General features: G+C 53.6%; 1 protein-coding gene across 4 annotated transcripts; it reads right to left on the bottom strand.

The window, feature by feature from the left end:
* Positions 1–2,602: 2,602 nt before the first annotated feature.
* On the bottom strand, positions 2,603–14,326 carry IRF5 (interferon regulatory factor 5). 4 transcript variants are annotated; one of them, XM_055421241.2, is made up of 10 exons: positions 14,202–14,326; positions 10,216–10,322; positions 8,426–8,631; positions 6,259–6,448; positions 5,810–5,856; positions 5,304–5,337; positions 4,852–5,127; positions 4,285–4,677; positions 4,077–4,195; positions 2,603–3,770 (listed from the first exon to the last, which is right to left on the bottom strand). In XM_055421241.2, the coding sequence occupies exons 3-10, from the start codon at positions 8,618–8,620 to the stop codon at positions 3,525–3,527; spliced, it is 1,500 nt and encodes a 499-aa protein (XP_055277216.2). In that variant the 5' UTR covers positions 8,621–8,631; positions 10,216–10,322; positions 14,202–14,326; the 3' UTR covers positions 2,603–3,524. The 4 variants fall into 4 exon arrangements, with proteins under 4 accessions (XP_055277216.2, XP_088690785.1, XP_088690786.1 ...); XM_088834659.1 differs by lacking the exon at positions 14,202–14,326 and adding an exon at positions 13,422–13,442; XM_088834660.1 differs by lacking the exon at positions 10,216–10,322 and having other exon boundaries at positions 14,202–14,306.
* Positions 14,327–24,116: the final 9,790 nt, after the last annotated feature.

Here is a 24,116-nt window from a genome sequence, read left to right as displayed (position 1 = left end):
TACAGTACTAAAAACCAGAACTGTTATTAATGGTTCTCACTGCTTGCTCTTCAATGTCAGAGTGACTACTTCATACAAATAGTCTTGCTAACAACTTTTGTCATAGCAAGGATACCCACGTATATTTCAGTTTAAAAGGATCAGTTTACTGTTTGGGATGAGGTATCCTAATATAATATTGTCTTCCTGCTTGACATTGTCTGATGGAAGTAGAATGAGTCTTACACCTGAATTAACCTGTCATAGAGTTCCCACGGAGCTGTTACCTTATTTCCATGACTGACTTAGCCAAGAGATTTTAGTCATGATTGTGTGAAACACAAATCACCCATTGGGCCTATTCCCAGCAGGATTTTACTAAGGAGAAGTAACTTGTAATTTTTCTGTACCTGTTCTATAAAGATCACTAACTTGAGAGTGTGTTGTAAGTAAGATAGGATCTTTTGGATGCACCAGTACCTCATGAGTGCAAAGCACGTGTCCACGTTGTGCAGCCCTGGTACTAAGTCGTTCTACAAGGATGAAAGCCAAAATCCAGAGAAGTTAAATATCCAAGATTTTTCAACAAGTTATGCCCAATTTTGGTGAGATGTATTGCTAGCAAGTGAGAAGGTTGCCTTGTGAGAACACTCCTCTGACAAAAATGGGGGAAAGCTATCCATATTCTCTCCTACTGGACAAAGACTGAGAAGTTCTTCAGGTTAGGGAAAAGCTGAATAAGAGGAAGGAGTCTTGAATTAAAAGGGAGTATTATGTCAGATACAAGGATGAACTTGGGGAGGAGAAGCCTTGAAGAACTGAGGGAAACTACCACATGCTAAAGAGGTGTATTCACCCCCGGGATCATGAGCATCAGTATTCTGTGGATTCCAACCTGCACACTAGCAGAGGCCACCAGGGCAAAGGCTGCTACCAAGTGGAACTGGAACCTAGTAGCTAGGGAGTAGTGAATGGCAACACGTTGTCCTGGCTTTGACTCTGAAACTTAATGATATTCAATATCTGCTACTGTGAGGCCGGCAGAGCGGGGAGGCGGCGGGAGTGGAGCGGCTAGTGTTCCATTCACCACTGGCTACAACACAGTTACCCTACAGGAAATGATGGCCAGGTGTGCTGGGGTTTTTTGGTTTTTGCTTTCATTTTTGTTTATATAAGAAATCAAAATGTAAGTAGAAGCCAAAGGAGGATCCTCAGCAGCCACTGCACTGCCTGCAGTATTGGAGAAGTCAGTCCAGTGATGGTCGCCTACTTCATTATTTCTCCTACTCTCGTGAGAATGGCAGTTCATCTCTGTGTCTTCCTTACAAAAAAACCATGAGAGACATCAGATAAATCCAGACTGAGAGACATTCTAAAACGTACCCTTCAAGCCATCCAAGTCATCCAAAACCAGGGAAGTCTGAGAAACAGTTAAATCAGTGATAGCTGGGGAGTACACGATCACTAAATATAAAGTGATCCTTTGGATAGGGTGCTAGAACAGAAAAAGTACATGGTTAAAAACTAATGAAATCTGAATAAAGAGTGAAATTTAGTTAATAATGATGCATTCATTTTGTTTCATTAGTTGTGACAAATATTCCATAATAATGTAAGGTATGGTGTAAGATGTTAACAGATGGGGAACCTGGGTGTGGGTATAGGCACTCTGTTAGCTGCTGCTGCTGCTGCTGCTAAGTCACTTCAGTCGTGTCCGACTACTTTCCTGTAAATCTAAAACTATTCTAAGATTGTCTTTTTTTAAATCACTAAAATCTAAACAGGCCCCTTAACCATATGAAGATGCTCATCCTTGTTCATAATGAGAAATGGTAGAGATACGATTTCTCACCTATCAGATTGGCAAAAATCCAAAAAATTGGCATTATAATCTGTTGAGATTGTGGGGAAACAACTACACTCAGTTATCTGGATTTTGCAAATATTTAAAATTAGACACATTTTTATCGTTTGACCCAGAAATCCCATTTCTGTGGATTCATCCTAAAGATATACTGGCACAAGTAATAAAAAGACATAAGTATGAACAAGCTTATCTGCTGTAGTGTTGGGAATTTAGATGAGAAAGACTATAAATTGATCATTATTGAAGCTATTACATGGGAATTGTATACCATTCTCCCTACTTTCACATATTTTAAAAATATTCCATAATAAAAAGATAACAGCAAAATTGTTCAGGTCAGAAAATTACATCTATAAGCCAGATTCAAACAGTGAGCTCCCAGTTTGTATGCATGGTCCTAATGTATTTAATAGCATGTGAATATACATGAGGATAACAGATTAATGGTCCTTAGTTGAGATCCAGCCCCTTTCACCATTTCTTATGGGAAAATTGATTTGGACAGGATCTTAGACTCTGCACACATGTAAAAGTTCACACCCTTGCTTCAGCCGGCTTCCACCTGGAAAGCAAAGCCAGCCAGCCGAGTGCTTGTGAAGGCTCCACTGACTCATCAGCCTGGAAGACAGGCCCTCCCTGTGTCAACAGCCCCAGAGCAGGAGGGCAGGTGCTGGGGTAAAGAGAGCTAGCTGACAGGAGAAATATGGTCCAGTAGAACAGCATGGGAGCAACTGGTACTGAAAAATAATAACTGAGTCTGTTTTTAATATTTATTAATCCAAAAATACATAAATGTCCCCTTTCTATCCCAGGTTCTTAGTTTCTCAAGGGAGGTAGCTGCCAGACTTAGTATCTGGTGTAATACTTAATCTGTCTCTGGCTGTTGTGAGGAAATGAAGCTTAAACTGTGTGTGTGTGTGTGTGTGTGTGTGTGTGTGCACACTCAGTCGCTCAGTCATGTCCGACTGTGAACCCACGGACTGTAGCTCTGTGTGTGTGCATGTGTGTGTGTGCACGCATGCGCTCACTCAGTCATGTCCGACTGTGAACCCATGGACTGTAGCTCTGTGTGTGTGCATGTGTGTGTGCACACGCATGTGCTCAGTCACTCAGTCATGTCCGACTGTGAACCCATGCGTTGCAGCCCAGCAGGCTCCTCTGTCCATGGGATTTTCCAGGCAAGAATACTGGAGTAGGTTGCCATTTCCTCCCCCAGGGGCTCAACGCTAAAGCTAGGGAACTCCAAAATCAGGCCCATGCCCTGCAGAGGACCTGCCAGGGAGGTCTGACCCCCAGCACTTGGCTCTTCTTGCCAGAAGAAATGAGTCAGCCACAAGAAAGGACTGCTCTGGGGCAACTCCCTCTGTACAACTAGGCCCCCTGAGTTGGCGGAGTTCCTTCCCTCCACACTGGTGCTGATGGCCAAGTTCCCCCAGAGCCTGCAAGACATATGCGGGAAGACAGAGTCCTCAAAGCAAAACTGGCTTCCAGCTTCCCTCAGCTTCTGAGGAGAACCTGGAACTTGGGCCTCTTTTCCCTTTTCTTCATGACCCAGATCTGCTTCTGGAGACCCCAAGATAGGACCCTGGTGCTCATCAGGTGCCCCGGGGAACTTTCGCCCTCCACATCTCCGCACAGCCACCCAGGAAACCTGGGTCAGTCACTACCTGCAGCCTGCTTACTGCATGCCAACTGGGTGCATGGGCCAGGGTCCCTGTGGGGCACTGAGGCCTGGCATAGCAGGGGTTTGGGCCACAGGCTGCAGATGCTGCTGGGACAGCCAGATGTGATGGAGCTCCTTGAACTGTTCCACCATGCGGTCTTTGAGGTCTGGGTTTGAGATCTGTAGCCGGATGCTATCAGCTGACCAAGAAAGCTCCCCTGAGAACATCTCTAGCAACAGCCGGGCTGCTACGGGTACCACCTAAGTGGGTGAAGAGGAGACAGGACAGGGTGAACCCTCTGGATCGGCAGGGCTGTCCGATCGAGTTATGAATGAGGGGATCCACCAGGGGGCAGCCCGGTGGTAGTTTACATCCGCCAGAAGAAGGGGCACCAATTTCTGCTTCGTAAAAGGGCAGCTTATGTGTGAGCAGTGCCGGTCCTCAATTAACTCTGACCGCTGAATTCACACTACCCAGACAGCCCTGCCCCTCCACCCTGGGACATGGGCCTGGGATTCCCCAATATTCAAAGCAGAGTTCGGGAAGGGTTGATGATGGGAGTATACCTGTACAGTGATGAGCTTCTTCTCCCGGGGTTTGCTGTCAGGCCACTCCTCCCCAAAGCAGAAGAAGATCTCGAACGGAGGTGGGGTGTTGGTCTGGCCCTTCTGGAATAGGATGAGCTCTGCATTGAGATTGAGACCCTTAGTCAGAGGCGGGCACCAGGCCCCTGGACGAAAGGAGACCCAGAGGAACACGAGGTAGGGCCCTCACCATTGAGAAAGTCCTCCAGGCTGAAGAGCTTGGTCTTGACCTCCCGCTGGATGGGGTTGGGGTGTGAGCCATGGGCTGAGGCACAGGGTCCGCTCCAGAACACCTTGCACTGGCACAGGCGGATAGCATACAGATCCTGGCCTTGTAGCTGAAGGATGAGCCCACGGTCCAGGACATCCAGCAGCTGGTTGGTATAAAAGCGCTGCTTCTCGCTGGGGATGTCCTCAGGGCTGGGGAAGCGCACTTGCTCCAGGGTCACGGGGCCAAAGAGCTCCACCTGCTCCTGGGTGGCCTCCAGTTGGCTGTAGAAGAGCCGGCAGCCTTGAGGGTTGCTGATGGTGAGGGCCCGGGGTGGCCGCCCCCGGTATTGGAACTTGATTTCCAGGTCAGTCACTGCAGGACAGAGAGGCAGGCCCGCCCCACCCATGAGCCCCATGCTTCCCCATTCTGCCGCCCACTGATCTTCTCTGCCCTCTCTGCCCTGCGGCCAGGCCGTCATCAGTCCTCCCCACTTCCCTCCCAGCTGCTCCTCCCTGCCCACCCTCCCCCAACCCCGTGGGTTCTTACGAGGCAGCATGTGGGGGCTGACCAGCAGGTCGGGCAGGAGCTGTTCGCCTGTGGGGGGCAGGCTAGTAGACAGGGGCCCTGGCTGCGGGTGCGAGCTTGGCAGGACCTCAGAAAACGCCTCCCCAAAGTCAGCGGCGTTGCCAGGAGCAGGAACCAGCAGGCTGGGGCCTGGAGCAGGGGGGGCCAACACCACAGGCGGCTGGAGAGTGGGTGGCCACTTGACATCCTCTTTGGGTAAAGAATAGGGTGCCATGGCAGGGCCGGGCTGCACTGCTTCTATAGAAGGTGGGAGTGGACAAAATTTTAATGTCACTTCTAGGAACTGCCTCCAGGCTCACCTACTCCCAGCCCGGGCCATCCCTCAGCCTCCCTTCAGCCCCCTCCCAGGTACCTGTGGACCCCGCAGCTCCTCCTTATACTAGACCCCCAACCACACCACCTCCCAGCCCCACCTGTGATGCTCAGGCCTGGTAACATCTTCTGGAGCTGAAGAGAAGACACAGGCAAAGGAGGAGCGAGGAGGCCAGAGAGAGAAGGGAGGACAGGTTATTAAACTGATCCGATGCTGAAGAATGAGACCCACAAGGCAACTCCCTGGTCTTCAGCTTAGGCGCGGCCAGACCCTCAGGCCCAGCTCTGCCATCCCAGGCATGTCAGTAGGCTCTTAGTACCCCAGTTTCTGCTTCTGCAGCTGGGAATACCTACTAAGCCCCAGTTATTGAGGCCAAGACCATGTGTGAGCATGTTTTCTACCAACAGAGTCCCAGGGAGGTTAAGGTGGTGACTTTGTTCCTGTCCCCAAAATCCCAAGAGAAGAAACCCAGAGAAGGGCTTCAGAAACGGCAGCAGGCTCCAGAGGAATGGAACTGTCCAGTCCTGCAGCGGAGTGGGACAAGCAGCCAGCCCTAGCGAGGCCCAGCGTGGTGGCACAGGCTGCCAAGTGTGCCCCCAAGCTCACCTCTTCCTCTTCTTCCTCCTCATTGTTATCCTCACTGGGCTGTGACTCTGCAGAGGGAGACAGAAATGAAAGACCAGAAGGGAGTCGGTGGGGGAGAGGGAGGAAGGCCTTCAGGGTTCCAGGTGGCTTCTCTCCTGCCCAGAGCTGCCCAAACACAGAGGGAAAGGCCACACAGCCACCAGCAATCACTGGGGGCACCGCCCCTGACCCCACGGCCCTCCCCTCCCTGGGTCACCCGACCTACATTCACTGGAGCCAAGAACCAGGATGGGGTGAGGAAATCAAACCCGGGGAGGGGGAGCCTGGTCCATGCCAAGCCGTTCCTAGCCTCCAGTGATCCACTCCTGGGTTTCTGCTTGAGCAGCACGTCCCCAACCACTGCACGCTGGAGGGGCCCCAGGCCTCCATGCATAGCCCCCTAGTGGCCCACACACAGCCAGCCTGGATACCTGTGGGAGCCGGGCCATTGGAGCAGACCTCGTAGATCTTGTAGGGCTGAGGCGGCATGTCCCGGGGCCCGTCATAGATGAGGCGGAAGTCACGGCTCTTGTTCAGGGCACAGCGCAGGTTGGCCTTCCACTTGGCCGGATCGGCCTCGTCCACCCCCTCGGTGTACTTCCCCGTCTCCTTGGCCCAGGCCTAGGGCAGGAAGACAAGACAGACGACCACAGAGAACCTCGCCCCTCACCAAAGCCCAGCCCCTCCGGGCCAGGGGGGAGTCACTGCTGTGGATGAGACCATCACACAGGCCGAGCCCAGCGCCCATCTGCAAAGTGGGAGGTAGGAGGCCAGTCTCTTAAGGCTCCAACAAGCTAGAGGAAATCTAGATGCTTTGAAAGGCATCATAGTCACTGGTCTTAAGGAGGCAAACAGGTATAATCTCTAAGGAGGATGGGATAACATGGTGGATAAGAGGGGTCTGGAGAAGAACTGGGTCTGGATCGGAACCTGCCACCACCACCTGTGTGCCAGGACTGTGTCACTTTGCCTCTGTTTTGGTCTCCCCATCACAGCACCTGCTTCACGGTGTGGTGGTGAAGACTCAGGCCTAATGCCCACAAAGCTCTCTGAACAGTGTCTTCCCTTGGGATGGACTCTGTACACTTGGGCTGTTGGTATTATTATGATAATGATTTTTGGGGGGCAGGCCTCACCATGTGGCTTGCGGGATCTCAGCTCCCTGACCAGAGATTGAATCGGACCATGGCAGTGAAAGCGCTGGAGTCCTAACCACTAGATCACCAGGGAACTCCCAGTACTGTTATTTTGGAAGGTAATTTGGTTGATCTCAGGATTACACATTTCCATCCTTTAACTCAGAAATTTGACTTCTGGGAACTTATCCAACAGATGAAGATGCATCCACACAAAAGCTTACACATATAAGCTTATTCATTGCAGCTCTGTTTCTAAAAGAAAAAGACCCTCAATTATCTAAATGTCCATCAACGGGAGCTGGTTAAATTATGGCCAACCCATAAAATGGAATATTGGGCAACAAGAAAAAAAAAAGGAAGTTTTTTTATATACTGACATGTTGTAATCTTCAAAAAATGAGGTGCATAAAAAGATGTAAACATCTACCATTTTTGTCAAAAGTAGGGGAAAGGATCAGAGAAGGCAATGGCACCCCACTCCAGTACTCTTGCCTGGAAAATCCCATGGGCGGAGGAGGCTGGTGGGCTGCCGTCTATGGGGTCACACAGATCGGACACGACTGAAGTGACCTAGCAGCAGCAGCAGGGGAAAGGATAGGCACATACGTGCTTGCACATGTACAAAGATCCCTCAGGAAGGACAAACGAGAAACTGAGAATACGAACTGTCCCAAAGGAGGAGGCTGGGTGTCTGGAAGACTGTCTCCCATCTGGGAGACTTTTTGCATTTTACAGTTTTTTAAATGTTGAATTATGTGACCATGTTACTTATTCAAAAATGAGAAATGGATTTGAAAGGAACCTTGAAAAGACAAACACTATGTGCAGAAACTAAGCAATACCTGGCCAGAACTTTAAAAATAAGCATTCTCTTAGAGGGTGTCCATGGCAGTGCGGTCTTCAACATGGAGACACTGAAAGCAACCTAAGGTGTCCAAAATCTGGGACTTGGTGACTAAAGTGTGCTCCCTGCTCCGATGGAACATTCAGTGGCATTTGAATGTGGCATTTGTTGGAATGGAAAAGCCGGTCCTGATGTTGGGTGGAAAAGGCAGGTTACAAAATAGAATCTATAGCTTGACTCCATCTTTGCACTTCATATACACATGGAGAAAACTGATAATACAAGCAAAAAAATATTCATAGTATTAAGATTATGGGGGAATTCTGTGGTCCTGTAAGCGCATGTGTCCACCAAATGTGCATCCGGGACAGGCGCTCGCGTGTGATGAAAAAGTACAGAGAGGAGGAGGAGGAGGAGTTACCAAAAGGTCTCCTGGGGCCCCTCAGTCCTCACCTTGCTCCAGGGATCAGGTTAGAAAGGTTGCCCAGCCGTGATGCCTGCAGTCCCTTAGCCCCGGCCTGGGGTCGCCAGCTGCAAGGCAGCTGGAAGAGTGGCCAGTCTGATGTAGGGGGGAGTCTTCTTCCAGGGAAGGGCCTTCAGAGGCCCAGGGCTTACCTTGAAGATGGTGTTATCTCCATCATGGCTAGGGCCGTGCCGTGTGGCATGGCGCCAGGGGATGTAGAACAATTTCTTTTCCCCATTGACCCACTGAAGCCCTGGGTACTGGCAGCTGTTGACCTGGGCCACCAGCCAGGGCTTCAGCCGCACGCGGCGGGGCGGAAGCAGGGCGGCGGGGGCCGGCTGGTTCATGGCACAGGCGTCTGCCGGAGAGAGCAGGGGGCGGTCAGGGCACATCAAGGGGCCAAGCCATGGCCCGTGGGACTCCCCCTTCCTCCCAGCACAGGAGGCCGGAGTCGCTCCAGCCTGTCCAGATGCTTAAGTCAGTTTTCCTCTCCAACCATCAGCTTTCCTGTCACAAGGTCCCTGCGTCTGGGCTTTGTGTTTGAGGGAAAGGAAGGAGGGCTCCACAGCTGTAGTGGACACTGTGGGCGTCCCACCCAGACGTCCTGTGCCCGGCGGGGCAGCAGTTCCCCAGCTGCTGTGAGTCCAAGCACAGCATGGAGCTGCCCATCACCGGAGAACTGCCCTCAGCTGCCCTGCTCCAGGGCCAGGCCCACCCCTCCACTCTGTGGGGGAGAGCCCACAGTCCGTGACACACACAGGGACAAAGGGCTGGTCCCCTTGCTTCAGGTGGAGCAAATGTGCGCTCCAGGGTCCACACAGGTTCTAGCTGAAGCCAGTCTCTGGCTGAGTCCACATCCTTGCTTAGCTTTCTTCCTGCTTCCCCTATCCCCCTCCCTCTCCCTCACCAAACCAACTTCCAAGAAAGCCCGCTAAGACAAGGCAGAACCTGTGGGTCAGGGAGGGGTTTCCACACCCAGTCCTCAGAGCTTCCTTCCTTCCTTGGTTTCCCTCAGGGATGAAGCGTCCCACCCTCCCCTGACCCGGACATCTTGAAAGAAATCCCATGAGCCAATTCCATCTACCACCTGAATCACTGGCAAGGACAGTGGCCACCAAACTTAGAACTTCTGCTTTTCAAGGCAGCCATTTCCTAGACTCTGGTTCCTCCACCAGCCATGCATTCACTTAGCAGTACCTTATTTTGCGGTGGGATCCACACAGATAGAGTCCCCACCGGAGCGAGTGCCACCCCCCAACCCCCAGGCCACAGACTTGCCTCCCTAGTCAGAAGCCAGCTGGCCACAGGGAATCCCTGCCTTGTCCACTCCACCTGCCAGCCCCTCTCCAGACCCTGGACCGAAACTTCTCTTCCCTGTCCTGAGCCCGCTCTCTCTGCTGCACTCCTGCGTGGTTTCTCCCCTGCACTTGCCCCTCACCTGGGAGCCCAGGGTCAGCTACAGAAGGGACAGAGCCATCATAGCCCCCCGTCCTGAGACTCAGAGGAGACTCTGTCGATGGGCAAGGAAGGAACAAAGGGCTGAGCCACGATGAGAAATGAGGCTGCCTCCCACCCTGGGCCCCAGGTTTCTGAGCATATGTGAGTTAGGTGGGCGTGCAATTGCGTGTGTAAGAGGACACAGACCGCAGGCACCACGCTCCTCTCCCACTTCCTTGGTCCACCCGTCCCCTGTTGGAGATGCTCCACAAGTGACGGAGTCGCGGCCATGACGGTGGCACAGGGCTGGGGTGGGCCGGGGTCTTTCCCAGAAGTCATGCTTCTTGGAACAAAGGCGCCAACACTAGCCCTCCGGGCTGGGATCCCCAACACTCACACCTCCCTCTCCAGAGCACCATGGGCTGCCCTGAACTCTTCTCCATTGAGACAAGCGGGGCTCTCATTCCGCCCTGCACTGCCTCCCCCACCCAGACGCCTCGCTTACTTTTCAGGTCAGTGGGCAACCTCTTCAAGGGCAGGAATGCCTCTGGTTCTTTCTTCCTCACCACTCACCCCTCCTGGGCATCTGCATTTACTGGACCAAAGTAGGACCTAAGGAAAGCCAGCCAGATGTTGGAAGCATCCATCCTCCAGCTTTTTATCGCCCCCTCCACCCCACTGCCACCCCAACCAACCCTGCTCTCCCCAGGATCCTCCTCTGACTCAAAGGTGAGACTGGACCCAAGAGGAAAGCTGTGAGGGCTGTGAGGCAGTGAGGGTCTGAGGTGGGCAGGCCTGTCAGTGAAGGGATGACTGAAGGAAATGAGGTGTCTGGGTGGCTGAAGTAAACACTCAGTGGGGTGGGGATGAGAAATACCCCCATGTGGCAAAAAGACTAGGGTTCAAGTCAACACAAAGACAGCCTCCCCTGCGACAGACTACATCCTTGCTGAAGAACCTTCTGACAGCTAAAGCCACCCAACCACAGGCTGGACTGTTGCTGGGAGCAAAGGCTTCTGGGAGTACACAAGTCTTGGTGGGCATCCTGGCCTGCACTGGGATACACACACACACACACACACACCCCATCATCCAGGCCTGCTTCAGAATGTCCCCTGAAATTCCCTGCTCAACACCTTTCTGGATTGTGGCGGCTAAGTGCCACCTCCACGCTGCTAAGAATTCTCATCTGTGGGCCTCTCCCCAGAGCAGTGCCCAGCACTGGGCTGGGACAGAGAGGATGGGAGAGCACCCAGCCCTGCCCCCAGGTCTCAGAAGATGGGTGGCTCGGTTCCCCTTTCTGCGCTAGCCTCCACCCAGCCCTAGGGGAAATGAAAGTGGCCAGACCGGACAACTCGGAAACCTGACTCACTATGAGCTGGGGGGAGGGAAGGGATGTGGAGAAAATCACATTTGGGTCCCCCCGACCAAATGCTCTGTCTCTCATCCTGTAGCCCATCCCCCAACCCTCAAGCCCGCTGGCAGTCATCGTCCATTGTGTAATTCACAGCGTTGGAAAGCTTCATCCAATTTGTGTCTGTAGCATCCCCACGCCTCCCAAAGGCCTGGGTCCTAGAACGGACAGGCCACAGTCACAGCAGCAGGCCATTCTGGCTGTGAGAAGGTGGACCGAGCAAAGTTCTGGTGACAGAGGACAAGCCAAGCTTCCCTGATGACCCCCATTCATGGTCCGGCCTGCAGATGTATCAGAGGTGGTGAACTGGGAGGTCAGGAAGGTCAATTTCTCTGCCCAGGGCAAGGAGGAAGTCAGGGCAAGTCCCACCACACTGCTCTACAACACAAACTCTGACCTCTTGGCAGTAAGGTGCAGCCCCTACTAGCAGCACAGGGAAGGGCTCTGGAGAAGGCCTCCCACCAAAAGCCTGGCCAGGGCCAAGAGAGGGTCTGCCCAGTATGCCACACAGGGAGCTTCAGCCACAGGTTTGCCTGCATCCAGGGGCATTAGGACCAGGCTCAGCATCAGCTCCCCAAAGAGGTTTCTTCCTGCCTGGAGATGGGCTTAGACCTGATGCTGATGCTGCTAAGTCACTTCAGTCGTGTCCAACTCTGTGCGACCCCATAGATGGCAGCCCACCAGGCTTCCCTGTCTCTGGGATTCTCCAGGCAAGAATACTGGAGTGGGTTGCCATTTCCTTCTCCAATGCATGAAAGTAAAAAGTGAAAGTGAAGTCGCTCAGTCGTGTCTGACCCTCAGCAACCCCATGGACTGCAGCCTTCCAGGCTCCTCCGTCCATGGCATTTTCCAGGCAAGAGTACTGGAGTGGGTTGCCATTGCCTTCTTCGTAGACCTGATGCAAGCTATCCCAATGCCAGGAGTTCTGAATTTCAGTGCCTTTGCACTCCATCCCTACTTCTCTCCAGATGGAAGCAGTCACTCAGATTCCCAGGGGGTCCCAGAAGCATGGCCCTGAGAAAGTCCATGCTACACCCCTCCCCCACCAGGAAAGTGGCTCAGGAGGTAAAGAATCTGCCTGCAATAGTTTGTTCTAAAATACCAGGTTCTATCTCTGGGTGGGGAAGATCCCCTGGAGGAGGGCATGGCAACCCACTCCAGGATTCTTGCCTGGAGAATCCCCTGGACAGAGGAGACTGGTGGGCTATAGTCTATGGGGTCGCAAAGAGTTGGACACAACTGAGCAACTACACACACACACACACACACACACACACACACATATGCCCCTCGTGGCTGCTGGGAGGAGGACTTGACTTCCCATCAGGATGCAGGCTGGTCAGGGGGTCTGCCCTGACTCCTCAACAGCTGTGCAGGTTTGCAGCCCCCAGACTAGCCTTGCGGATTAGAGCCCTGAAAGATGAGGGAAAGCAGATGAGCATACATCAGCTTCCATGGAAACCTCAAAGGAGGAGTGGCCTGCTGAAGACCTGAGGAAGGCCCTATTATAGGGGAAGGGGCAGCCCAGGAGCATCTCCGGAGGTGCACAGGCCCCACAACTCCTGAAGTCCCAGGAACCAGCCACAAGGGAAGCCTGAACACTATGTACCAGGGACCCGCTAGGGGAGGAGGCTTTGCAGCCCCCAGTAGTGTGCGATCAGCAAGCCCTTGCACCTCCTGAATTTGATTTCAGACGTTTCCCGCAAAATCCACACCAAACTCCTGGAGAAGGCATGGGTGCCCTGCGCCCAGCGAGACCTTAAGCCCCTCCCCATCCAGGGGAGACGAGCTGAGACTCCAGGGCAGCAGATGCGGGCAGAAAGACGCTTCCCTCGGCTTCCTCTGGGGGCACGGTGGGGTAAGGCCAAGGCTCAGGGGGGAAACCCCAGGGTTAAAAAAAAGGGTGATTTCCCAAGGCTTCTCTTGACTTTCTGGGAGCCCCAGTACCCAACCCTATAACCCTGCTCTGGCCTGGCTGCTTCTGCCGGGAGACTAGCTTTCTCCATCGACCCCGCCCTCGTCCTTACTGGTCCTGGTCACTCATCCCCGCTCTGGGCGCGCAGGGGGCCCCAACTCGGCTCTGCTCTCAAGACCGTCCCCGCAGATGCCGCCCGGGGCGGCTTGGCCGCGCCTCCTGGCCAAGCCCACTGAACCGACCCCACCCGCTCCCCGGCCCTGAGCGCTGGTTTAGGGTCTCCGACCGCTCCCCGCCCTCATCCCCGCTCTGATGGGCACAGGGTAGCGGCGAAGCCAGGGAAGTCCCCTCCGCCCCAGCTCCCCAGGGCCAGATCCGGTACCTCCGCGGCCGGAGAGACAACTGCGCGCCCGGGCCGCGCAGGTGTTCACCGTCTCCTACCCCGCAACACGGTCACACTGGTCTCACTTTCCCTCCCCTTTTAGATTCTCGACTGTTTCCTTCTGACGTTCGGGGGAAGGCCGTAGAGAAACTAGTCTACGAAGTATCATGTCCGTGGTTCTCGCTTAGGAGGGTCAGCACCTGCTTTTCTCCGCTGCAAGTAAAAGGACAGCCGGCGCCTCGCCTGACACCATCTTCCTACCCACTCTCTGCCCGAATTCTTGCCATTGGCCTTAAGATCCAGGGAGAGATGAACCTCTTAAACCTCATTCTCTTCCTGGAAAGGATGAGGGGAGGGCTGCCCGGGGAAGGGGGATTGGAGCATACAGAATTCGAGGGGGAATCGGGGCTTTCCCTCCATGGCCCAAGCCGGGCGCTGCCCATCCTTCGCGAAGGCGAGAGGAAGGGAGAGAAGCAGGAGAGCTGGCGCCCCTGGCAGCGGTGCGGACTCCGCCGCCCGCGCCTCCCGGCTCCTCGGGTGCCTTCTGGACCAAGGCTGCTGGTGCGGGGCACCCCACTCTGATCAAGATATAGGAGGCATCTTGGAGGCCCCCACAACGGCGGGGCGCGTCCTGCCTTGGGCGTTCCCCACCCCGAGCTCGGGCACCTGGAAGAGCCGGCCGCTGACCCCTCCCGCGCCCCCGCCCCGCTCCAGTCCCCAGCCCGCCGCCGGCAGGTGCCCCGCGGGCGCGGAGAGGAGCGCGCGGCCGCCTGGACCTACCTGTCTGCTGTGCGCCCGCGTGGCTGCGCCCGGGAGCCCCGGCCAGGCGGTGGGGCCGAGCTGCGCTGTCCTGGAGCCGCGCGGGTCCGCCCGCCCGCTCGCCACTTCCGCATCGCCCGCCCCCGCCCCTGGGCCGCGGCCGCCCAGCCTCGGTGCGCCGGCAGCGCCCCGCCCTGCCCCGCAGAGCCACCCTGGGGTCCCTGCGCAGACTCCGCGACCGAGGGACGGGGCTGAGCCCCGGGCCAGGCTGGTTCCCCTGCAGCCCAGGGCCTGGCGGAGACGCGCGGTAGCGCGGTGGCCGGGACGGACTGCTGGGCTCCTTCAGAAATCTGGAGGCGCAAGAGTCGTTCGACAACCTCAGCCCCCCACCCCACCCTGCCACAGTGATCGGCTGGGCCCGGGAACTTTCTAGCCTGTCCCTCCGGGAGTTCTAGATCGGTGCGGACACTGGCGGTCAACTGAGCCACGTACGAGCGCGGTGGGGGGACTAGCAGCGCCTGGCCCTCGCCCCACGCGCCCGCGAACCCTTCCGAGGGTCTCCCAGTCCCCAGCCACTGGCATCCAGGCTCAGACATTCGCTCCACGGGCTGCTTACAGACAGGGATGCTCAGGCTACTCTGTTTCTTTCTAATCCTTAACCTTCGCGCCTGCCTGCCCCTGCTCCCCCTCCCCGATCGCCCTGGGGACCTCTGGGGGTCAGCGCCTTGGTCTCTCGTCCCACCTCTTCACTCACCGCTACCTTGATCTTCCTTCCGTCTGCCAGTCTGAACGTTTTTTTGGTTCCACAGGGAGGCCGCCCTTGCTGGTCGCAACCCTCACACTGTCCAGTTCCCTCTCCTGGAGCATTCTTCGCTTGGGAACTCCTGCTCCTCTTCAGATTTTGTTTCAGCATCACCTCCTTTGAAAAGCTCACCTTGACTTTGTCTCCTAGGTAGGGTTCCCAGACCCTGAGGCTTATCTTCACTGGTTTTCATTTAGGAGTTTAATGTCTGATTTCCACTAGAATCAGCTCACTCAGGAACCACACCTGTCTTTTCATCTCCTATTTTCTATAGTAATTTTTAATAAAAAACATTTTTATATGAAGGAAATTTATGTCAATCGATTAAATCTTAGATAGAAACTAAAATATATAAGTTCTAGAAAGTACTCCCTGCCCTTTAAAGTTTCGTGCCTGTATTTTTAACAAACACAGGGGTAGCAGTTAGCTGATGAATCAGAACTTTGACCTTCCCTTTCCGCCTCCATCTCTGTAGAAATACCTGGGTTAATCTTCACCCTTGATCTGTATCATTGCTCACTATGTGTTGTCTTTTTTCTCCTCTCTTGCATTTCTCTCCTTCTCCCCCACTCTTGTAGCCCTAACATAAAATAGAAATATAATCTTATATAAGTATTGTATTATTTGTACCTGCTAAATATTTCACTATTTAAGATTTTTAAGATTTAAAGTGTGAATGCAGAAAATGAGGATAGGGAGATCATTCTGTATTTCTTTCTTTAAAAGTGAAACTGCTATTTAAATTGAAAATAGTTCCCCAAAAAATACAAACCTTTTTCATTGGAGGTGAGTCGTGCTTAATAGGAAGTATTCTATGTTGGACTACAAAATCTATCTGGAATGATCATCAAGAAGAGTCTTCTTTTATTGCTAAATGCCTCCCCCCCGCAGCCTAAGGGAGACTAGGACAAGGATTCTGCACCCTGCTGCTCCCACCACTATCCCCAGCCCTAAGATGAGGCCCTCCTCCCTGAGAACCTCTGAACTTGCCTAAAACCATTTGGGGGATTTCCCTGGTGGTACAGTGGCTAGGACTCTGTGCTCCCAATGCACGGGGCCCAGGTTCAATCCCTGGTCAGGGACCTGGATCCCACCTGCTGCAACTAAGACCTGGGGCAGCCAAATAAGTTTTTAAGAAAGAACCATCTTTTTAAAGAAAGAACCATCAAAGAAGAAGGGGCACTGCCCTTGAGCTTGCATCCACTTCCACTGCGTTCAAGCTCAGGGACCTTAGGCAGGTCCTGTGAATCTCATTTCCTGCAGTAAAAGGGGAGGTGATGGTACTATTGAGATCGCAGCATTGGCATGAAGCTCCAGGGCCAGGGGCTATATGCAAGGGCTCCACACCCCTTGGGTCTTGCCTTCCCCAGGTTCAGGGGAAACAGAACCAAGGAGCACTCTGGGCCAGAGACACAGCATCAGGAGGACGGGATGGGGACAGAGCGCATCTCTCAGGCTCTTCCAAAATTGAAGGGTCCCCTTGCTTCCGGATGCTGTCTTATGGTGCGGCTCAAGCAAAGGGGAAGTGAGACTGCACCAGTGACCCCATGTGATCACTCCAAGTTCCCTTGCAGTGGGGCCGAGGCACACGGGGAACGAGGAGACGTGGCCTCCACAGCCCCGGGAGCCTCGGCAGAGATGTGTGTCCACGCCTCTCATTTCCAACGGTGAGACAGCCCCTGCCGCCACTTCCCCTGGTTGGGGCATCAGATTGAGGCTGCGGTGAGAGGCCGGATTGAAGCCACGGTGCGAGTGTGTAAGCGCAGGGGTTGGGGGTGGGGGGAGCCACACCACCAAAGGGAACCGAAAGCCCAGTGTGAGTGGTGGGGAGAGAACCTAGAGGTCCTGCAGGCAGCGGACAAGACCCCCTCCTGACTCTAGACCCGCCCCCTCAACAGAGGCCCGGGACCGCCCCCACCTCCCCTCCAGGAGACCCGGCCCCTCCATCTGGGCTGTCAGACTTTCCCAGGGCCGGCCTGGCCCTTAGATATTCACCCCCATTTCTGGGAACTTGTTGGCGAGACACTGGGCTCTGGGATCCAGCTGGCCCGAGCCACACCCTGGCTCTCCCCTCAGGAATGGTCTGATCCTGGGCAAACTCAGACTCCGAGGACCCGCAAGTCCTGCCCGTAATGTGAGAATGATAACCTGAGATGAAAGTGGCCAACCAAAGTTCGCTCGGTCTAAACACCCCTGTCCTCCTGGAGCTTCCATTCTGTGAAGCCAGACAGACAGTCAGTGCTTCACTAACAGAACTGGGCCAAGGGCGCCCCGTGGTCGCTGCACAGGCGGAGCAGAGGCGCCACGTGGTCTGACCGAGGGCTTCATGCTGCCACTCTGGCTCCTGCCTGCAGAGGACATGATACCGTATCTGACACGCATCACCGTGACGCAGGACGCCACAACTGGGGCTTCCTTCCCCTTTCGTACTAAACCCTCCTCCTCAGAGCACTCTGAGGTGTGAGCTGGAAGTCCCCCACTCGGCCAGCACTGTCACACAGACGCCTCTAGACCTCACGTCCCCCCTATCCCAAATCTGCACTCTTTCTTCAAATGGCCTGAGTCCCAGGAAGGCCGCCCTTGTCCATCCCCAGGCCCACTGAGAACCAATGCTACTTCCCTTTTCCTCTATGGTCAGCCCCTCTCCTCTCCCTAATCCTGGACAATCTGGCTCCCATGGATTCTGCTTTGGACCTTGGACGCACAGCTCCAGCAGCCCCTGAAACCTTCAGGTATGCCTCAGAAACTCCAACCTCTGCATCTCTTTCTCACTTCAACTCTCAGATCCTGAGATTTCACTATTGCTTGAGTTCCTCCCCATCCACTGTAAATAAATGTCCTGGCAATCCACTCCAGCTCAGCTCGGTGTCTCAGTGTCCTCCTCCACCCCACGCCGCCTGCCCCCTGCCCTGCCTTTTGGTGCAATTGTCATTTGCCCTTCTGCCGATTATCCCCCGACTTGTATCATGTGCCCCACTGAGACACGAGGATGCCCTTCGCCCAGATCCTCATCTTCCCACCCCTCCCTCCCATCTGCCCTTGGTCTGATTCAGACACTCCTGAAATCTGCTTAGTTCAGTGCTTCGCTCAAACCACTTCCCTCCCCTCTCCTGGGCTGTGTCAAGGAAGGGGCCAGGGCCTCCATCCTTCCTGCTGGTCTGGAGGACTCACTTTAGAGCATGCAGCTGTTGGACAAGGAGGAAAAGAAAGAGAAGGAAGTCCAACCTGGAAACCGCAGCCTTCCAGGGCTCTGGCAGTGGGAGTGGCTGAGCCCCTGCTTTGTGGGTACAGAGGCCACCCCAGTCCCACAGGAACCAGCTATGGACTTCAGTGTTCCCGCTTGTCCCAAACAGACTTGGCTGAAGCCTAGTCTGTTTGGGACAAGAAGCCTAGAATTCATAGGTGTCCCCCCCAGAGAGAGGGGTCCCATCTAGATGCATGAGGACCACCCACCATCAATGTGAGAGGCAGGAGGCCCCGTGGCTTCTCAGCCAGGCTCATCTCAAGTCCCTGAAGCTTACAACCAGGGCTCAGGATCCCCCTTGGGGCAGGGACTATTGTCCCTCTAAGGTGTGGGGTGTGGTTCAGCTGTGTCCAGGATGACAATGTCAGCCCAAGGACACAGGGGGCCTCTTCTCAGCTCATATCTAGACCTCAGGGTGGTGGAATGAGGCCAGAGCCACCCTGGATGGGAAGGGACACCCAAGACAGCTCTGGGAGTCCAGAGGAGGCACTCTCTGACCTGGAGGAGCTGGTGCGTGAGATTATGGGAGGGGGAAGGAGGCAGGATATTTGTCCCACGTGGCCTCTCAACACTTCATCATGGGAAAGGAATGTCCGGGCTGTCCCTCTGGCCTCCTAAGGGGTGGGCTGGCTGGGGGTCGTGGCACAAGCACGTCACATGTGTAGTGAAGGCAGGGCAAGGAGCTCCTGGGGGCCCGGGAGCCAACAGAGCTGCGGGTACAGGTGTTTGGTTCTTCCCAGCTAGGTACTCTAGGGCCAGAGCTACCGCCCTGTAGGAATCAGGCCTGGGGGCTCAGTTGGGGAACCCCCATGATGCTCTGATGCTTCTATGGCCTCTGATGCTGGGGGCAGAAAGTTAAGAAAGCAGAGAGCCCTGAAGGCTGAAGGACTCTGGAGGTGCGGGAGGTCTCCTAGGGTAGGACCACTCCTCCCAGAGAAGGGGAGTGGGTTAGGCCTCACTGGAGAGGAGTCCAGAGGGAGTTTTTACCAGGCCAGTGTCCTGGAATCTCAGTGTTTCACAGTTTTCCAAGTCGGGAGCCAGCTGGCACTCTGATGCTCACCCAGGACCCTGTGCTAGGCAGACTGGGCCCATAAGGACACTGGTGGGCATGCAGGAGCCAGGAGTTGCTGCTGATCTGTGTCAGTCTGTGGACCGGTCTTCCCTACTTCTTTCAGCCTATCCTCCTCCCTTTCTTCTGGAGCAGCACTTCCAAAGCTGCAGGGAAGGTGACATGGCCTGACAGCTTGTCTAAGCCCATCAGTGACTCCCAGGACAGGAACAAGAAAGAGGCACCTGTTCAGGTAGAAAAGAGCTTATGGGGGCTTCCTCATCACCCCTCCACACACTGCAAAGGCTTTGATGGCAGTAACAGGTCATAGGGATGCCCGAAAGGACTCGGCAAGAGGGCAGTGAGCCCGAGGATCCTGGGTCCATCTGGAATTCGGCTGTCTAGAGACCAAGTGTACTCAGTCTGGCCTCCTCACTGTAGTTCGGGGTCACGGGGGTCAGGAGAGAGAGAGTAAACGGCGGGGCTCTTGCAGAGGGACAGCCCATCCCAAGCGATGGGGAAGAACCAGGAGAAGCCCCGCCAGCCTGGTGAGTGAAGGCCCTATTGGAAAGGGACATGGTATTCTGGGGAGGGCAAACTGCATGCTGGTTGGGTGGAGGAGCCCATGTGTGTGCATGCGTGTATGCTAGGTCTCTTCAGTCAGGTTCGACTCTTTGCAACCCTAAGGACCATAACCTGCCAGGTTCCTCTGTCCATGGGATTCTCCAGGCAAGAATACTGGAGTGGGTTGCCATACCCTCCTCCAGGGGATCTTCCCAACCCAGGGATTGAACCTGAGTCTCTTACGTTTCCTGCATTGGCAGGTGGATTCTTTGACACAACCAGGTAATGTCCCCCAAGACATGCAGGACACCACTAAGCACTTTTCATACACTATTGCATTTAACTGTCACACCAGCCACCATGAGGTAGGCGGGCATCATTTGTACATGTCCCCGTTTGCAAAGAAGCAAACTGAGCAACTTGCTAACCTTTCGAACCTGAACAAGTTACTCACCTTACTTCTTCATATTCTTAGCCTTATCTTTGGTGTTCCTTGGCTTGAAGAAGCATCACCATGATCTCGGCCTTCATCTTCACATGTTGCTCTCCTTGTGTCCATGTCTCTGTGTCCCAATTCCCTTTTTATATAAGAACACCAGTCATACTGGATTCACACCCACCCTAATGACCCCATCTTAACTACATCTGTGAAGACCCTATTTCTAAATAAGGGCACATTCAGAGATACTGGCAGTTAGGACTTTAACATGTGGATTTGCACGGAGGACAGAATTCAACCCATGACAGTATTTACCGTGTAACCCATTATCCACCAAACACAGATCACATTTGATTCTCATAACAACTGTGCAAGGCAGGGATATGTACTATCTTCATTTCATAGATGAAGACGCCGAAGTTCAGAAAGGTTAGGCAGTTTCCCCAAAGGCACACAGCAACTAGTAAAATGAGGCACTGGGATTTGAACCTGACTATGAGTGATTTTTGATCACTTTAAAGTCACACAGACCTTGAAGTCAGGTCACAGCTGTCTGATCTTGGGCAAAGCATTCAGCCTGAGTCTCAGTGTCCTTATTTGTAAAGGGGCTTAACACCCTACTGTCAGGAAAGAACTGCTATTCAGTAGAGGGGGTTGGGGGGTCAGGTTGTCTAGCCCAGTACCTGGCACACAGCAGAAGAAGTGATGATAATTTAAGCATAGCAGCAGCTACTCCCCAGAGTACATCCTGTGTTCTACTGGTTCTGGGTGGCTGCCTCACTATGGCCAGCTGTCCTCGCTGAGTCCCTAGGGGAGGCAGGCAGATCCCACCCTCTGCCAGCCCAGAGCATGCTGGGGCTATCCCTCCACCTCCAGCCGCCCATCTGACATGCCTTCCACTGGAAGAGGAGAGGGAGCTGACTGCAAAGGGCCTTATTCCTCATGCTCAGGCCCCGGGGGGTTGTCTGTGCAGAAAATGTGGCCTGTGTGTGCCGCCGGGGCTTGCTCATGACCCCTGAGAGAGGCTGCCCACTCCCCAGTCACCTCACCCTCAGAAACAGGCCCAGGAGAAGGTGTAGGGTCACAAACAGAGCTGGATGGGTGGATGGGGGACTGTGGGTAGGGGCTGACCACCAAGTTGGGGACAGTATGAAGTGATGGGAAGGGTTCTCTATCCTGATCTGATTGTGGTGACAGTTATACAACCCTCTGCATATGCCAAAACTCAGAACTGTACACTAAAAAGTCTTCACTGTATGTGGGGCATTAAAAAGGAATAAAAAGTGCACTCAGGAAATCCAAATTCTACATGTCAAGAAGTTTTAGGAATAGAGACTTTCCTGGGGGGTCCAGTGGCTAAGACCCCGTGCTCCCAGTGCAGGGGTCCTGGGTTTGATCCCTGGTCAGGGAACTAGCTCCTACATGTCACAAGACTTTGCATGCTGCAACGAAAGATCCTGCGTGTGGCAACTAAGACCCGGCACAGCCAAATTAATGAATAAATAAAAATAAATATTTTTTAAAAAGAAGTTTTAGGAATAGGAATAGCTTAAGAAATGTATTTAGCTTGTAATTTTCTTTTCATGGAAGCAAAAGACATATATATGGCAAATAAGCCTTAGAGAACTCTTTCAGTAAGTCTTGGATAAAAGTTCTAAATAATTTTAAAAGGAAAAATAAAAGAACAGGCTCCTCACACAGACGCTGGGGTGGTGATTGCCCCAACCCTCTCCATTTCTTCCTCCCTCTGCCTGGCTCTTCCGCCCTTCCCCTGCTTGTCATCCTGCACCTCTCCTGACTTCCTCCTCCTCTCAGGAAGCTGAGTACTGTCTCTGGGGTTTGATGACTTCTCACAGGCCCCCCGACTGCCCCAGGGACTCAGAAAAAGGAGCCACCTCAGTGTGGGCAGCTCCAGATAGGAGGCATATGAGGCAAGGTTGTGGCAGGATTTGCAGAGATGTGAACAAGATTGGACTTCCCAGGTGGCGCTAGTAGTAAAGAACCCACCTGCCAATGCAGGAGACATAGAGATGCAGGTTTGATCCCTGGGTTGGAAAGCTCCCCTGGAGGAGGGCATGGCAACGCACTCCAGTATTCTTGCCTGGAGAATCCCATGGATAGAGGAGCCTGGTGGGTTACAGTCTGTGGGTCGCAAAGAGTCAGACGTGACCAAAGCAACTTAGCACGCACGAACAGGATTGACAAAGCCACTGTGAAACTTCCAGGCCCCCAAGGTGAGCATCAGTAGGGAACCATCACCACCCACGGAGGGGCTGCCCTCCAGGATCCATGGCCATGCATGATCGGCAGGGGGGTGCTCCATCTGTTCCACCCTCCTGCCCTCCTATTTCTTTCCAATGCCTCCCCTTAGCCAAATCCACCCAGAATTCAGAGGCCAAGGGACCCCATGTCACACAGGCCCAGCAGCTTTGGGGAATGAAGTAGAGCAGAGAAAAGCAGAGGGTGGTGAGGATGGGGGGCAAGAGGTGAGAAACCAAAGCCCTTGGGGAGGGAGGACTCTCCCGGGGAAACTGGGGGCATCCCTGGTCCCATGGTTACCTCAGGCTTCTACCGAGAGCCGGCCAGCCTTCCTAGCTATTCCATGGTGGGAGTTCCTGGATGAATGAAGGATAGATGGGAAAAGGAATGAGTGACAGAATGAATGGGAAGGGGTCTGTTTCTATCGGCATGAGAACAAGGTGGGCACTTTTCCCCAGGATTTCTACCTTTCCAGTCCTTTATAAACTGTGGAAAATTTTGAAGGAGATGGGAATACCAGACCACTTGACCTACCTCTTGAGAAACCTGTATGCAGGTCAGGAAGCAACAGTTAGAACTGGACATGGAACAACAGACTGGTTCCAAATAGGAAAAGGAGTATGTCAAGGCTGTATATTGTCACCCTGCTTATTTAACTTATAAGCAGAGTACATCATGAGAAATGCTGGGCTGGAGGAAGCACAAGCTGGAATCAAGATTCCCGGGAAAAATATCAGTAACATCAGATATGCAGATGACACCACCCTTATGGCAGAAAGTGAAGAAGAACTAAAGAGCCTCTTGATGAAAATGAAAGAGGATAGTGAAAAAGTTGGCTTAAAGCTCAACATTCAGAAAACTAAGATCATGGCATCCGGGTCCATCAATTCATGGCAAATAGATGGGGAAACAGTGGCTGACTTTATTTTGGGGGGCTCCAAAATCACTGCAGATGGTGACTGCAGCCATGAAATTAAAAAACGCTTTCTCCTTGGAAGGAAAGTTATGACCAACCTAGATAGCATATTAAAAGCATAGATATTACTTTGTCACAAAGGTCCATCTAGTCAAGGCTATGGTTTTTCCAGTGGTCATATATGGATGTGAGAGTTGGACTATAAAGAAAGCCGAGCGCCGAAGAATTGATGCTTTTGAACTGTGGTGTTGGAGAAGACTTTTGAGAGTCCCTTGGACTGCAAGGAGATCCAGTCAGTCCATCCTAAAGCAGATCAGTCCTGGGTGTTCATTGGAAGGACTGATGAAGCTGCAGTTCCAATACTTTGGCCACCTGATGTGAAGAGCTGACTCATTTGAAAAGACCCTGATGCTGGGAAAGATTGAGGGCAGGAGGAGAAGGGGACGACAGAGGATGAGATGGTTGGATGGCATCACCGATTCAATGGACATGGATTTGGGTAAACTCCGGCAGTTGGTGATGGACAGGGAGGCCTGGCATGCTGCGGTTGTGGAGTCGGACACGACTGAGTGACTGAACTGAACTGAACTGAAGGACTACTTCCTAAGTACCCACTTTGGGGCTCTACAGAGGACCCTGAGCAAGACAAGCTGAGATCACAGCT

This window comes from Moschus berezovskii, chromosome 3 (assembly GCF_049115385.1).
Source record: "Moschus berezovskii isolate FMDL1 chromosome 3, NW_MosBer_1.0, whole genome shotgun sequence".
Lineage (NCBI taxonomy): Eukaryota > Metazoa > Chordata > Mammalia > Artiodactyla > Moschidae > Moschus > Moschus berezovskii.
This window is presented reverse-complemented; position numbering and strand designations above follow the sequence as displayed.